This window comes from Chenopodium album, chromosome 16 (genome assembly GCF_948465745.1).
Source record: "Chenopodium album chromosome 16, dcCheAlbu1.1, whole genome shotgun sequence".
Taxonomy (NCBI): Eukaryota; Viridiplantae; Streptophyta; class Magnoliopsida; order Caryophyllales; family Amaranthaceae; genus Chenopodium; species Chenopodium album.
Window position 1 is genome coordinate 2,312,142 of NC_137849.1, and position 16,157 is coordinate 2,328,298.

General features: G+C 33.1%; 3 protein-coding genes across 3 annotated transcripts; 1 reads left to right on the forward strand and 2 right to left on the reverse strand.

The window, feature by feature from the left end:
* Nucleotides 1-2,613: 2,613 nt before the first annotated feature.
* On the forward strand, nucleotides 2,614-7,316 carry LOC145584638 (annexin D4-like). Its single transcript, XM_081641454.1, has 6 exons — nucleotides 2,614-2,715; nucleotides 5,743-5,918; nucleotides 6,067-6,285; nucleotides 6,408-6,623; nucleotides 6,738-6,809; nucleotides 6,913-7,316. Exons 1-6 carry the CDS (start codon nucleotides 2,667-2,669, stop codon nucleotides 7,120-7,122), a joined length of 942 nt encoding a protein of 313 aa, XP_081497580.1. The 5' UTR covers nucleotides 2,614-2,666; the 3' UTR covers nucleotides 7,123-7,316.
* Nucleotides 7,317-8,406: 1,090 nt separating this feature from the next.
* On the reverse strand, nucleotides 8,407-10,808 carry LOC145584639 (annexin-like protein RJ4). The gene is made up of 6 exons (XM_081641455.1): nucleotides 10,653-10,808; nucleotides 9,983-10,128; nucleotides 9,539-9,751; nucleotides 9,207-9,428; nucleotides 8,908-8,991; nucleotides 8,407-8,805 (listed from the first exon to the last, which is right to left on the reverse strand). The coding sequence occupies exons 1-6, from the start codon at nucleotides 10,723-10,725 to the stop codon at nucleotides 8,599-8,601; spliced, it is 945 nt and encodes a 314-aa protein (XP_081497581.1). The 5' UTR covers nucleotides 10,726-10,808; the 3' UTR covers nucleotides 8,407-8,598.
* Nucleotides 10,809-12,085: 1,277 nt separating this feature from the next.
* On the reverse strand, nucleotides 12,086-14,748 carry LOC145584641 (annexin-like protein RJ4). Its single transcript, XM_081641456.1, has 6 exons — nucleotides 14,593-14,748; nucleotides 14,244-14,389; nucleotides 13,098-13,310; nucleotides 12,780-12,992; nucleotides 12,583-12,672; nucleotides 12,086-12,472 (listed from the first exon to the last, which is right to left on the reverse strand). Exons 1-6 carry the CDS (start codon nucleotides 14,663-14,665, stop codon nucleotides 12,269-12,271), a joined length of 939 nt encoding a protein of 312 aa, XP_081497582.1. The 5' UTR covers nucleotides 14,666-14,748; the 3' UTR covers nucleotides 12,086-12,268.
* Between the last annotated feature and the right edge of the window lie 1,409 nt (nucleotides 14,749-16,157).

The following is a 16,157-nucleotide window of genomic DNA, read 5'->3' on the forward strand; positions in this document are numbered from 1 at the left end:
TTAAATTTGTTACAATGTTACATTTTTTTTTAAAGTAGTGACTCAGATAATACTAAGTAAATAACTTACCTAAACTTTTCAATATATATTTTTCACCAAATGAGTTGAAATAGGTTGAGTTAATGTCAAGTATTACAAATTGTTGAAACCTATTGTAAACCCACTTGTGAGTAGGGGTGAGTATAGCAGGATACCCTGTAAAAATCTTAGGACCCAGAATCGAAACCTGTTGCAACAGGTTCTTAAAAATAGGAAGCGAAAGTGGAACCCGTTCAACAGGTTCCTTAAAAATTGGGAACCAGTTCCGGAACAGAGTATCCTATTTTTCAAAGTAAAGCTTAATAAATTGTTAAAAAATAGGAACCGGTTCCGGAACAGGGTACTTGATAAATTGTTACAATTTTTTTTTTTAAAAAAAAATGTATGTTCACAATAAAAACTTACAACTTTAATACAAATATAACAAACTAACATTGATTGCCTAGAGTATTTAATACAAAAATACAAAATTACAAATACTTATATTAATACCATTAATTAAACCTTTAAGAGTAAAATGAAAAAATGAATAAGAGGAGGGAGAGAGGTATATGATATGACGACTTTTATACAATTTTGATATAGGGCTTTTACATTTGGGCTTAAATGATAGGTTCCGGTTTCGTGTACCCTACATGAAACCTATACTAACAGGGTACCCTACAGGTTTGGGATCCAAAATTTTGTTAGCCAGAATCGGAACCTAATCTACAGGTTCTGCAACTGGAACATGCGGTTCCAAGCAGGTTCTGGTTCTGGAATATGCGATTCCGAGCAGGTTCCGGTTCCACGTCAGGGTACTCTGAATTTTTGCTCACCCCTATTTGTGAGTGTCCTACATTGGAGTAAGAGAAAATTAAGTTGGTTTTACTTTATAAGGTAGAGGTAGGGGTGTTCATAAATCGGTCCGGACCGAAAAAATGGATCGAACCACCTCGGACCGAACCCGGACCTGACAGAATTAATCGGTCCGGTCTTTCGAGTCTTAAAATTCATTTTTCCGGTCTTCGGTCCGATCCGGTCCAAAACCCTAAAACCGGTATTGGACCGGACTAATTTTTTATTAAAAATATGCGTGAAACCTTAAATAATGGTTAAAATTATCCTTCATAAGCTTAGAAAACTTTAACTTTATAAGTTTTTTTTACTAAACATACATAAAAAGACGTAAAAATGACGTTAAAATATAGTTTTTCCTTTACTTTTTTCGTGTTTTCCAACTTTAATTTATTAAAAATTTAGTACTCTTTTTAAAAAAAATTCTTAAATCGGTTCAAAGCGGTCCCGTTCGAGTTCAAACCTAGCTTAATCGGTCCGGTTTTCGGTTCTTAAAATTCTAATTTTCGGTCTTTGGTCTTCGGTCCAATCCGGTCCGATCTTGGACCAATGAACATCCCTAGATAGAGGAGTTACTCTTATTATCACCAATTGATTTTAGTATGGAATCTCCTTAACTTTGTTGTTTGTTGACCAAACTCTCTTCTCTTTGTTCCGGTTACTTGGCCCAAACCCATATCATATTATTTTCAAACAGTTAACATAATTAAATTCCACGTGAAACAAGTTAAACCTATGGTAGTTTCCGATGTTCTTTGACGTGTATAATTATCTTCTCATATGATCAACTCGACCTTATATTTCGAATAATTAACCATAAGCTTATTTGTCAACAAGAACACGCGATTCCTTTTTTTTTTTTTCCTTTTTTTGACCCATTTATTTTTTCCTTAGGAGTTGTTTTTTTTTTTTTTTTTTTTTTTTTTTTTTGAGGAAATAGGAGTTGTTTGGTTGACAAACAAATTCATAGGAATTTTAATTTTCTAGGAAATGGATATATGCATACTTGTTTGGTTTCAATAATGTAGGAATTGAGAGGAATGTACTTAACTAGTCCCTCCTAAGTAAATGGAACTTCCCATGGGAAGTAGAAATTCCTATATCCAACAACCAAACAACTTTTGGAAATTCCTTGAAATTACAATTTCGTAGAAATTGAGATTTCATGGGAATTTCTAGTTCTTACATCCAACCAAACAACACCTTAGACTATCATAATGACAAGAATAGAGTGCAAGGCAACAAACTAAGGGGTAATCCAAGTCCGTCCAAATAGTCTTAAAACCACACAAATTACATCAAAGTCAATTATATATATATAGCTTTTTTTTTTTTTTTTTTTTTTGACAAATAAAAAGTGCTAAATTTATATGAGGATACTCTTACACAACGATCATATACAAGAAATTTTATTGAAACAATTGAGATTATTCAAGACTAGTTATAGATTTTTAATACAATTGAAGTTACTTATAAATAAAATAATTAAGTTGAATTTATACTTTAGTAACTCCATCCATAATAAAACGGGTGTTTGACCAAAGTAATGCGTTTCACAATGTCATAAAATAATCAATAAAAAAATCACAATGACATTATATTAAAATTAATCTGCCTTATATCAAAAAAATAAAAAAATAATCTGCGTTACAATTACAGAAATGACGAAAATACCCTTATGATTAAATCAACTCTGTATATATACAATTAGGTGACCAGCTATTTTAATTATTTCAGTGCTTTAAGTCTTTAACCCGTCTCTCTCCTCAATAGAAACGAGAAGTTCAACTATGGCTGATATCTCTCTTGATCATGAAGCTGTCACCAAGGCTTTCTCAGGTTTTTCTCTCTCCTATCTCTTTCATCTTTATGTTTTTTATTTTATAAAAATGAAAATAATGTATAAAATTATTTTAATGTAATATGCTACTTTTGAAAAATAAATTTTGCTTAATTAGTCATATTATTTGCCATTAAACGGGATTCATTTTAGCCTAGCTCATAAACTGCAATGTTCTGTGTAAATTTCTTTGTTGGTTTATTGCAAAGTCATTTCCCGAATCATTTTGAAAATAAGGCTTTGTTGTCGTTTAAACTTTAAAAGTAATCATATCTAAAAATTATAGAATTGGTTTGTTGGTCGGAATTTATTTTTGGTTAGTCATACCAGATTGACATTATTTAATAATTATGCAAAAATGTTGATCATCAGGGTCTTGTCATAGAAACTTTTAGATTTACAGTTACTGCTTAATTCAGTTTAAGTTTGGAATATTTTGACAATTTTCTCAACAATCACATGATTCAGTACTTACCGTTATTACCACGAGAGACTATCTGTTATTACCACGTGTAAAAAAGAAAGAAAGCATAAAGTTACTCTGATCATAAGTCTATAATATGGAAGTTGTGTTCTAGTAGAAATGTAGAATGAGAGATTCTTAAGTCCCGTTTGGTAATTAATGGTTAGTTGATTACTAAGAGTTGGTTGCATTAGCTGGTTTAACTAATTAGTTACATTAGCTATTTTTACTAACTAATTAATAAGAGCTTATTATTATAATATAGAGTTATTTGGTAAAATAAGCTTCTTAGTTGTAGATGTTTGTTAGTTGAACATATGAAATGATAATTTAGGACATTGTCAATTATTTTACTTGAATAGGGTGAGAAAGTAGGTGGGCAAGAATGTGAATTAGAGTACAATAACTTTTTAGGATAAAATTGTCTTTGACATCAATTTCTTAATAAACTAATTTTAAAAGCTCTATTTTTTTTTTCTTTTTACAAATTAGCTTATGTGTCTCAATAGCTCATTTAAAAAACACTTTTACCAAACAACCAAATGAGATGATTTATTTAGTCAAACCTCTAAGTGATCAAATAAGCTCATTTTTTAATCAAAACTCTAATAACCAAATATGCCTTACATACATTGAGATGTATTAAAGGTATTTATTAACACACACAAAATTACTAGTGCACCGATATAGCTGAATGCATCACAATAACCCGTGCTCTTCAGATACTAGTTGATCATATTTTTCTAAAATGTTAAAATTTGGTTAAAAATATACTACTGAGTAATTCAGTTATAATGTGAAATAAATAATTATAGTTCATCTATAATTGGTAAAAAAATCTAAACACAATACTTGAATCTTAAATTTTTTAAAAAAAAAAAAAAAAACACTATACTTGAAGGGAAAGAAAAACGTTCCAAAAATACGTGTGATTTTAAATTGATACCGAGTAAACAAAAATCAAGGATATGTGGATGTTACTAGACTATGGGTCCTTTTTTGTTGGATAGAAATTACAAGTAAAATTTATTACTCGTAGTACCATAAGTGTCATTTTAGCTTCAATTTTTTTATCAATCAAATGAGCCACAAGAGAACTACTAATAAAACCCTGGGATTCAAACATGTGAATTAACGTATACATATTTCAATCACCGCTAAATTAAGATTTTATTTTTAAATTATTATATAAAATAACATAAACGGACTTATAGGATGTGAAAGATCATAAGAGTCAGAAAAAGAGAAAATTTTCTTTGCCAAAAGAAAAATAAAAAGTAGGTAAATAAGAGTGTTTAGGATTAGGACTAATCCAAATACTTCACTAAACACATCCTTATTAGTTTACTTCAAAATTGACTCAGTTTAACCAAAAAAAAAATGTGCTTTTATTTGTTGAATTATTATTTTGTAATTATACATTTACACGTAGCGAATTGTCCATTTGGACCATCTTTAATAAATGGGCCTACAAATCAAGCCATTTAAGTGACAAGAAGATGGCGACTTTATAACAACAACAATAATTTTATGCTTTTTGAGTTGTCTTCTATGCCATGTCATTGTTGTACCCAAAAAAAAAAGGATGATGCAAATTATTATGACTTTGATCAATTTTTTAGTATATCTTCCGTTGTTCAAGGGGGCGCCCCAGTTTCTCTTCTTGATAAACAAGAAGTGTTTCTCTAGTGGCAAATGTGTAATAAAAAAGCCTAGGGAATTGTAAACAAATGGTTTTTAAAGCTGAATAAATGCTGACTGTGACTTCCATTGAAGCAAGTCACGTGGACTACTGAAGAGGACATTAGACGGTAACATTAGCGGCGTTCCATTACAGCTTTGTCTTCACCTCCACCGACAACAAGCACCTCCACCTCCACCATCACCTCCCTCTTTCGTCCCCACCAACACCGTCATCTTCCTCTTTCGTCTACACCGGGGACAACCACCATTATCGGTGGCAAACATAGGCGGCTTCGCCCTCAAACGAAAAACCCATTAAGAAAGGGTAAAATTTATGGCATGGTCAACCCCAAAGGGTAAGGGTGACCGTACTTCATTGAAGCAGTCGTTGAGCTTGAATTCCTGCGTTGAAGCCGTCATCGAGTTCGAATTCCTCCTTTTAAACTCAATTTCCTCCATTGAAGCTTACTCCTACTGTTGGCCGTTCTTTTAATTGATCGACACCTCTAATTGGTCTAGCTCCCGCTTTCGACGATTTATCGCCGGAGGTGGGAACTAGATTCTGGGTACTTGGTCACGACAGAGGTGAATTGCAAAAGGGGGTGAATTGCAAAGGGAGTAAGTTGAAAAGGGGGTAATAATGTTAGGTTCACTCCGTCAACTAATAATTCCAAATTTACCCTTATGAGAAACGCTTCTTGTTTATCAAGAAGAGAAACTTGGAATTACCCGTTGTTCAATAATCATAACATTTTGACTTTTACACTTATCACAATATCATGAGTAGTTTGTTATTAGGAGCTTGTAGTGGTGTTACACTACAAGCTCCTAATAGAGTGTAGTGGTGTATACTAAATATATTTTTCTTATCCGAATGAAGGACTTGGAGTCGATGAGAAGGCATTGATATCGACTGTTGGAAGGTGGCAACATGACCACAAAAACTCGTTTAGGAAGTCTAGTCCAAGCCATTTTTTAGCAGATAATGAACGCCAATTTGAGAAGTGGAATGAGAAACAAGTTGAGCTCATCAAGCATGAAGTTTTGCGATTTAAGGTATGTGAATATTTGTTTTTTGCTTCAATTCTAATGAAGTTTATATCATCATAGATGAATAATCAGACTTTTAAGTTCATCTCGTAGAGACTTTGCTCTTTTTTATTTGGTGCTTAACTATCAACTTTCATATATTTGCATTTGTTAGAGTGCTTTGGTGCTATGGACCATGCATCCTTGGGAAAGAGATGCTCGTTTGCTCAAGGAGGCTTTAACCAAAGGCCCTCAAGGTTATAGCTTGGTCATTGAGATTGCTTGCACAAGATCGTCAGAAGAGCTTTTGGGAGCAAGGAAAGCTTACCATTCCCTATTCGACTCTTCAGTGGAGGAAGATGTTGCTTCCCATGCTTATGGCCACGAACGCAAGGTTAGTTCCTCTCCGTCCACAAATCACTCTTTCCTTTAAATGCTGCCTCAAAACAACATTAGTCTTTTTTTCTCTTATTAACATAAAGTGACAATATTCATTGATTTTTGGTGGATATATAGTTTTTGGTAGCACTAGTGAGCGCCTACAGGTATGAAGGTACTCGGGTGCATGATGGGACTGCTAAATCTGAAGCTGAGGCTCTTCACCATGCCTTTAAGAATATTCATCCCATCGAGGATGAAGAGGTAGTGAGGATATTGTGTACAAGGAGCAAGCCCCATCTCACCGCTATCTTCAGACACTACAAGGAGTTATTTGGCAAAGAACTGAATGAGGTACAACACATCTTGGACTAAATTCAACTTTAGCCCCAAAGATAAAAACTTATGTTAAAATATCTGATTGGAAAAATGAAAACAGAATTTTCACCACTGTACTAATCTCTGCAGGACCTTCATGGTAATCCGAGCTTAAAAGTAGCTCTGGAATGCTTAGTTGTCCCTGCAGTGTACTTCAGTGAGGTAAGGCGCGATTACAGATATCAGTCATGTTGGTAACATAAAGATGTATTGATGTTTAAGATGCTGATGAAAGCTTATGATTGATCAAACTAATAAACTACAGGCTTTGGATGCTGCAATGAGAAAAGGGGCTGATGAGTTCACCCAAGAGGCTCTAACTCGAGTGATTGTGTCTCAAGCTGATGGTAATATGGAGGAGATAAAAGCTGCATACCAGAAGCGATTTGGAATTCCTTTGTCCCAGAAAATCGAAGAGACTTGTCTCGGAAACTTCAAGGAGTTCTTGCTCACATTGGTTGCTAGAGGGGAATAAGCACAAACTGACTTTTGGTGGATGTTTTAATTTTTCAAAATTATGTTTATGTCTTTCCTGTATGTACTCTTATATGTTTATCTTATTTATAAGGAATTAAGGATTATCCATCAGAATTGGCTACTTATCATTTGTAGGCATCTACTTATTATTTACATCTATGAGAAATGGTTATTGTTTGCTTTTGCCCAAAATCTTGGTTTATATACTATATACTTCAATGCATATGCTTACTTGCTTAGCTATCTCTGTCTTGGACTACATTAATGTCATGTAACGCATATATTTACACCAATGTGCATTTCTCATTTGTCATGACTCATGTTTCATGAGTGATTGTTCAGCAAATGATTACTGTGTTGGTTAGCCGTTATTTCAGTCGTTTAGTGCCATACAGTTAGTGGCATATATACTGATGATCAAGGCAGATTTGTCAATTCCGCCATGACTCCATGAGTAGACAAAAAACAATGTAATCTGTAATATTGTGGAAGATAATTTAGCTCTTTTGTAACATATTTTGAATATGTTTTTCATTAAGTGGCATGCTGAAGTTGTTTTTGTTATAGCATGTGTTTGTCAACCCTTTAAGGGTGCCATTTCCTTGCTTCTGTGGGTTTTAAGTTTCTTTTGTCTAAAGATCAAATTGGCTAATCAGGTGTTTGCTGAGTAGCGAAGTTCATCAGGATTGATTACATCCTGATGCACAGCTAAATGAGCTAATACAGCTTGAATTGCAGGTATTTGGTGAATCCATTTCGCGCTCCTCTCCATTATGAGATGAATTGCAGGCAACTGGCCAGTGAAAACTGGGTTAAAAGATTTTCTGCAAGTTGTATGTAGTCAGTGATTACCTATTTCACCAGTATAGTAATAGATTGTTCATTGTCCTCTTGTATATCTTCCATTGATAACTGCTTGTTCACTCATTCGCTGATTCTTCCATTTCCACTCACATTAATAGATTGTTCATTGTCCATTCTTATTATTAATTTTCCATTTAATACGAAAAATTAGCTGAAGAGGTTTCAGTGCAGCTTCTGCTTCCTTTGTTCTTCGCACAGATTTATTGTACAGTTCAGTATACTCCGTACTTTGTATGTGTGTATGTGACATTTCATTAGATAGAAATGGTTTTGTCGAAATTATATCATGAAATCTTTTTATCTTTCAATATTTATTTGTTCCCCAACTATTCATATGAAATCTACGCTAAATTTCATCTCTTAGACCTGAAATTTAACTGATGCTACGCCAAATTCATTAAAGGGAAAACACTCAAATGATATTATTCTCAGCAATACATAGCCCACAGAACCTTGTAGCAATACATAGACTGCACAAAACCTTGTAATATCTCTCAGCAACATCAAAGCCGATTAAATTGGCCATAAAACAAGCCAAAAGAAAAGAAACACACTCATAACAGAGACGGCGACAATGATAACACTGATATTGTTTTATGTTTAATCTTGTTTAATGATCCTGCTTTCCGAGCAAAGCAAGGAGGAAGGGCTCATAGTCCCAGTGAGTCTCCTTGGCCACAACTTGCTCAAGAGTCTTACTGTGTCTCTGGTAGAATCGCTCCTTAATCTCTCCCAAATCCTTTTCAGCCCTTGTAACTATGACTCTAGTCAGTGCATCCTCATCAGTTCCATGCTTCATTAGCGCGTCAGTCAGAACCTAATTAATTCAGAGTTCAGACACATAATCAGAAACAATTTCTTTTGAACATGAAAACACTTAAATTCTTCAGAGATTAGCAAATGTAGAATAGCTAGCTACCTGTTCCAAGTACTCCTGAGGGCACTTGATGCATCGAATAGCAGCTTGAAGTGCTACGACAAATTCCTTATCAGAATCCAAAACCTGTGGAGACCAGATCAAATTTACTGCATTAGATTATCTCCTTAAGGTCAGTTTTGATATGAAAACACTAAGTAAATAAGTTCAAAGACCACTAAGTTCATATAAGGGCTACACAAGTTCAACTCACAACAAAAATTTATTCAAAAAGTTCATATAAGTTCACAAAGTTTTATTAGGAATGCTGTCAAAAGTCAATGATTGTTAGTTCAATTTACCTCAACAAGGGGAGTGCCACTGATATCTTCATAGCGAAAGAAAGTTGAAACGAGATGAGCCTTGCTCCTAGTAGTCAGGATCCTAATGACCTCATCATGGTTATATTCCTTATCTTTGAAGCAATCTTCAAGAATTTTAGCATCTGCCTCGACCAACTTTGGGTCTGTGACTTCAGTCTCATATGAGTCGTACCTGTAAACACTAACCAGCAGAAGTAGCAGCTGCAACAACATTCAACATTCAACATTCCAACATTGTTAGTTATGACAATCTAAAGACATCAATAGCTAGCCAACTCAATATGATCAATGGTTAGGATCTGAGGACTTGCCTTGCGCAGATCACCAGAGAAATGAGAAGCAACATCTTCTTCCAAGCTATGTTTGTATCGAGCTTGATAAGCCCTCTTGATTGCCAACAGCTCATCAGAAGATGGGATGCATGAAATTTCAATGATAACTCCGAATTTCTTTTCCTTCAAAGCATTATGAGCTAGAACTGCCTCTCGGTCACATGGGTCCAACATCCATCGGTATACTGCTTTCTACATTACATAAAAGCAAGGTTTAGAGCTACTAGATACTTTGTTTCATAATAATAGGCCACATCTATGTTAGGGTCGGATATAGATATGTGTCCAAGTGTTACACTCAGGTATATTGTGAAAATATTACATGATTGTAGCCTAAAATGAAATGTCGTAGTGTCAAGACTCTTAACACGGGTAAATGAAGAGTACGAGTAACAAAATGGTCTTACGGAGTATAATTTATACCTCAAAGTTGCCAGAAAGCTCTTTCTCAAATCGCTTCATAAGATTTTCACTGTACATCTCTTCATATGCTTCCTTAATCAGTTTCAACTGGGCTGCAGTTCTGTGACCGATAATTTCGATGATTCCCTTCTCATTAGTTCCCCATCCTGCATTTTCCAAACATATCAATCAATCCACCTTCATTAATTAGTAATTAGATGATAATTAATCATCAAGTAATCCCTTTTAATTAGATTAAGATGTATAAAAATAAAGTCAACTTAAGCTTCAGGCATAACAAAAACCAATGAAAAAAAAGGTCAATGTAGCACATCTAAAGATCAAATGCTAATAACAATTAACAAGATTTAATCAAGTAATTTAATTAGTTCATAAGACTTTAATTGAGATCAAAATGTGGATGATCAATTAGTTTAATTGCTAAAAATCTTAAGGGGTCCTGCGATAAGTCTCGTCTATATCACTTGCCCTTGCGGCTCTCCTAACCCCCAAAAAAATTAAGATCAAAATTAAGAATGAAATGATAAAACCCCACAAAACAGAGAAATCAAAATCATTAAAACAGAGTTAAAAAAACACATAAAAAGAAAAGATAACACATAATTAACATAATGTAAATGATGAATTGATGATGATGACGATGATAATTAAAATCAATGATGATGATTACCTTCACAAGCAGCTCTAAGAGCCTCAGCATCAGCAATGGGATCAGCATGATCAGGGGCAACGAGGGTAGCCATTGTAATTTTGCAAAATTGACACTTTTTTTCAAAAGATTTTGATTTTTTTTTTTTTTTTTTTTTTTTTTTTTTTTTTTTTGAAGAAAAAAGATTTTGATTTATTGAATGAATGTAATATCAGACTGCAGAATGTGCAAATAGGTAGATGGATCAAGTCTTAAATAAAAGCACAGGGTCCCCAGTCACACTATACATGTAATAATTGAGTTGGTAACCTGATTGTCTGAAAACGCTTATTATAATGTTTTTCAAATTAATAATGTCATGTCAAGAAAACTATTGTTATTTGTTTCCTATCAATTCTACGTGATTATCTCGTGAAGTTTGACTAGATAGTTTCACACTTTATTATTCCGTTGAACTAAAATACTCCGTATTATACAGATGTATTTATTATGGTCGTTTGAAATGTGACTACCATATTATTTTAATAATAAAACAACATGATTGATTTATTCTTCACATTAAAGCCTTATATCCTATAAAACTTAAAAATTTAGTTGGGTCACTTGGATAAGTTAGCATAAGAGGAAAAAAAAAGAGGGGGGTGGAGAGAGTGGTACAATTCACCGGAAAAATTAGAGTGGTTAAAAATTGACCAAATTGTAGATGACTACACTATACACCATGATTTCAAATCATTCAAAACAAACTCAATGTTAATCCTACCCAAACAACCGATTTGATACCTCTATTATTTCGAGCATCTCTAATTAAGTAATACAACTAGTATACAACTACAAAGAATATAGTAGCAAAAATATCTTATGACAAATGATATTTTTCATGGTCTATAAATAAGACTATTTTTTAATTAACAAGTGATAATGCTAAAAATAATATGTTTAGGCTTTATTATTCTAACTTCTTTTTTTTCCTTTTCTACAAAGTTAGGAGATTAGTTATATGTTTAGATCTAACTTTTCCCTTCCATACAGCTTCACCATGTGAAGTTTCCTTGGCTCGGCTCGTCATAATCTCTTCTTCTTTGCAACATAGTAGTGTAGCCTGTGTAGGCGTGTATGTAGTGTATATGATAGAGATGAGGAATTACGTGTAAAGCGCTCTATCAAGCTCGAAAGTGAACGCATAAAAAGTTGTTTGGTTGATAAAATTATACAAAGTACTTCTTAGAAAGTTTTGCTTTCTACAAAATGGAGAGATTCGCTAATAATTTGAACCCCTTTTAAGTAAGTAGAACTTTTCGTGAAAAATTGGACCTCAGTATTCCAATGAACAACTTGTAGGAATTGCTTTACCTTTCAAACAATTTAAAACCCACATCTTAAACATATGAAAATTAAAAGATTTAAACTCACAGCTAAAAGACCTTACCTCAGCTGATGTGTAGCCAAATTAATTAAAGTTCAAATGATAATCCATTCATAAATTAAACTCCTCAGCATAACATAACACACCACAAAAGGTTCAAATACATAGCCTTGTTGAGCTTTCTTACTAACGATAATGCTCAACTTAAATTACCACAACATAGCTAAAAACGACACTGGAATTACAGGGCGGTTTTATATGATCATGTAGTTTAATCCTGCTTTCCCAGAAGAGCAAGGAGGAACTTCTCGTAATCCCCACGAGTCTCCTTAGCCACGGCATGCTCCAGGGTCACGCTGTTCCGCTTGTAGAACAGCTCCTTGATCTCCCCCAAGTCCCTCTCAGCTCTTGTTACAATCACCCTTGTAAGAGCATCCTCATCAGTTCCACGCTTCTTAATTGCCTCGGTCACAAGCTATACGCAAACACGGAATAAATTAACATCATAACAAGTAAAACCAAAGCAAAATGTTTCTTACAAAAAGTATACTTGTATATAGACTATAGAGCAAGAAGAGAAATTACCCTCTCTAGGTACTTGAGAGGGGACTTGATGCATCGGATAGCAGTCTGAAGCGCTGCTACGAAATCCTTGTCTTGATCAGAAGCCAGACTCTACACAATCAAAAGAAAATTTGAGCCCGTAAGTTGCTGTCATAAGTAGCACAAATGTAATTTTCAATCCAACTTTTGCTTGAAATATTTGACAATTGCTTATTTACCTTAGTGATTGGAGTGCTGTAAACGTCTCTGTACCGGTAGAAGGTAGCAGTGAGATGAACCTTGCTCCTGGTGGTAATGATCCTTATGATCTCGTCATGGTTATAATTCTTATCTTTGATACACTTATGAAGGATTTCAGCCTCGGCCTCCACGAGCTTTGGCTCTGAAGCCTCACTCTCGTACCTGTGAACACTAACCAGCAGAAGCAGCAGCTGCAACAGCATCGAAAATTGTAATGTCATGATGATATCCAATGACATCTAAAAACGAATTAATTTAATAATGGCAATGATCAAGGATGCGCTCAGAAGACTTGCCTTGCGCATGTCACCAGAGAAGTGAGATGCAACATCTTCCTCCAAGCTGTGCTTGTAACGAGTTTGATAGGCCCGTTTGAATGCCAAGAGCTCCTCCGCAGATGGAATGCATGCGAGCTCTACGATCACTCGGTAGTCTGATTTCTTGAGAGCAACATTGGCTAGAACAGCCTCCCGGTCCATGGGATCCAACATCCATCGGTACACAGCTCTCTAAATATCACAATTTGAACATGTACAAATTAGTGAAGGATATACTTTATAGGACCTAAACAAAACTTTAAGGTCCAAAAGGGTTTTTTTTTTTTTTTTTGGGTCCGATTGAGCCAAAATAACATTACACGTTATAAACTTATAACTACAAATGGGAAAGGGGGATCGAACCTATAACATATCATAAACAAGCCCTTAGTCACAACTTTACAACCCAAAATAATCCACAAAATTGATGAAAAACTAGATAATGTATTAATTTTAAAATTGACTCATATCCGATTACTGAACCCAAATTTATCCGACCTCAAACCAAACTTGCCAAGCTAATTAAATGCTTCACAAAAGTTTTTTTGTTTTATAACGTATTTAAATCACTGTTTCTATGGTAGCCATCCTAAAAATGCCTACCACTAAACTTAATTTTTATTGGTCGTTTTTAAAATTATTATTTTGTTCGTCAAATTTATTAAAAATAAATTTTCTTTTTAAAACAAAAAAAATCAATTATTGAAAATAAAATAGTTTATCGAAAATTCAGAAAATTAATTTCCAGGAAAAAAAATTAATTTTTACAAAAGAAATTTTTTAAAAAAGTTTGACAAACAAAAAAAATAATAAAACGACCAATAAAAATTAGGTGTAGTGATAGTCATTCTACTGTGGAATTTTCAATCACAAAAACCCAGATGAGATTCAGAACGTTGTCTATTTTATACGAACAGGATTCCTATCAATCACAATAAACATGACCCAGCAAAAGAATATAAATGTCTTAACAAAATTTATGATATAAACATATAATTCTGGGACAGAATGACTAATTAATTTGTCCAAAACATCAGTAAAAACAAGAAAAAAAATCATGAAAAAAAATTAAATTTCTGAGATGATAGAACAGAAAAAAAAAAAATGTAATTAATTAAAATTCACCTCAAAATCCCCAGTAAGCTCCTTCTCAAAACGCCTGATAAGATTTTCATTGTACTGCTGCTCATAAGCCTCCTTGATCATCTTCCTCTGCGCTGCATTCCTGTGACCAATGACTTCGATGATACCCTTCTCATTAGTCCCCCATCCTGCAATTACAATCAAAATTGTCACATTCGACTCGCCCTTGTCGGGAATCAATAGTCACGTATACTATTTGCCTATTTGGCTATATCTAGACCCCGAAAAATAATTTTAGTCACATTTTTTAAAACACAAGTATAAATTTGTGAAAAATAATAATTTGCATGCAAAAATTTAATCAATCTAACAAAAAAAAAAATGTTGATACCATGGCATGCTTTCTTGAGAGCCTCGGCATCAGCAATAGGATCAGCATGGTCAGGGGCAATGAGGGTGGCCATTTTTTGTGATTTTTTTTTTCTTTCTTTCACTAAAGATTTTTTTTTTTTTTTTGATGGAATGAAAGATGTTTCAAAATCAAATTCTATTTCATTACCCTGAGTACCTGCCCTCTATTTATACTACAATATGAACAGTCTCTTAACAATTAAGGATAATTATGTTTATTGTTTAATTTAGTACAACAATTAAGGATAATTATGTTTATTGTTTAATTTAGTACTCCATAGGTCCCACCGCCAACAGAAAGTAGAGTAAGTTTTGCGCAAGATCATCTCACACTAATTTATTAAATTAAACTATTAATAAAATTTAGTCAAGTAAATTGAGATGAAAAGACTTAAAAGCATTAGATTAGTAGTTAATGACAGAATCATATGTGATCAATGTAATAAATGTTTTGATTAATGCTTAAGATTTTCCTCTTTAGCTTATGTTATGTATAAGCATTAAAAACACTCTTGAATAAAATTAGGAATTCATGACAAAAACACGTATAGATCAGTGTAATTAGTGAATTTTTGTCATGATTTTCTAAATTTAAACAATTTTCAAGAGTATTTTTAATGCTTATATGTAACCCTAAAGGCTATGTATAACATTTTCCTTTTAATAATAGAGAGTCTAATGTAATTCATGTGTACTCAATTATTCATGACAATAAATGAAATGTATCATATAATATCAATAAAATTCATATATTAGGAAATGAATCAGTCTTCTTAGTTGTAAATTTAGCTTTTGAAAAAGGAATTTTCTTATACCCACTAATAAAATCATAAAACAACATAAAAAAATACATTATATGTACGAGTATTACAAAATTTTAATAAAATCGTCTTATTAACATAAGACCACTTTTAGCTGACCTAGTTGGACCAAATATTAGTGTATTACTTGTGACTTTTATATCATGGCTTTTAGCTACTACTTGAAAATATTTGGTCACACATTAAATTGATACATTTTTTTTATTTTGAATGATTTGTTTATGTATACAACTTAAGTTCAGTGAGGTGCATCACTTGAAAAAAATTAGGATATTAAATGAGTTAGTTCAACACTTCCAACTTTTAGGTAAATTTTTACCCAAAAAAATAATAGTTCACATATGCACCAATGTACGTATAAAAAGATATTATAACCCTTTGATGTCTAGACTCAACTAACTTCATTTGGTAATGAATAAAAGTAAATCTAATACTTCAAAATATGGTGTAATTGTTCGTTTAATATTACTGTATTTTTCAATTTTAATACGGAGTATTTTTGAAAATCATATACCCCGTATTTCATAAAAATAAATAAATAAACTAGTTAAAATTATTTAGAAAAAATTATCATAATTAGAAATTGGAAACAAACAAGTCCATCAGATTTTAAAAATTTTTTGGTCAAATTACGCGTAGTCGTATACTCGTATACAGCAAAACCATGCATAACTCCCTCCACAACAGTACAAACTAGGACAAACTACAAACAAATTCTGTATTC

What these genes read in the sequence shown, in the direction of transcription:
- LOC145584639 (XM_081641455.1), bottom strand. Translation starts at nt 10,725, where the DNA reads ATGGCTACCCTCGTTGCCCCTGATCATGCTGATCCCATTGCTGATGCT. An exon ending in TCTCTGGTGATCTGCGCAAG is followed by an intron (nt 9,429 to 9,538) that starts GCAAGTCCTCAG and finishes ATGTTGTTGCAG; the next exon opens with CTGCTACTTCTGCTGGTTAG. An exon ending in CTCAGGAGTACTTGGAACAG is followed by an intron (nt 8,806 to 8,907) that starts GTAGCTAGCTAT and finishes TGAATTAATTAG; the next exon opens with GTTCTGACTGACGCGCTAAT.
- LOC145584641 (XM_081641456.1), bottom strand. Translation starts at nt 14,665, where the DNA reads ATGGCCACCCTCATTGCCCCTGACCATGCTGATCCTATTGCTGATGCC. An exon ending in AGCTTACTGGGGATTTTGAG is followed by an intron (nt 13,311 to 14,243) that starts GTGAATTTTAAT and finishes TGTGATATTTAG; the next exon opens with AGAGCTGTGTACCGATGGAT. An exon ending in TCTCTGGTGACATGCGCAAG is followed by an intron (nt 12,993 to 13,097) that starts GCAAGTCTTCTG and finishes ATGCTGTTGCAG; the next exon opens with CTGCTGCTTCTGCTGGTTAG.
- LOC145584638 (XM_081641454.1), top strand. Translation starts at nt 2,667, where the DNA reads ATGGCTGATATCTCTCTTGATCATGAAGCTGTCACCAAGGCTTTCTCA. An exon ending in ATGAAGTTTTGCGATTTAAG is followed by an intron (nt 5,919 to 6,066) that starts GTATGTGAATAT and finishes TGCATTTGTTAG; the next exon opens with AGTGCTTTGGTGCTATGGAC. An exon ending in CTGCAGTGTACTTCAGTGAG is followed by an intron (nt 6,810 to 6,912) that starts GTAAGGCGCGAT and finishes AATAAACTACAG; the next exon opens with GCTTTGGATGCTGCAATGAG.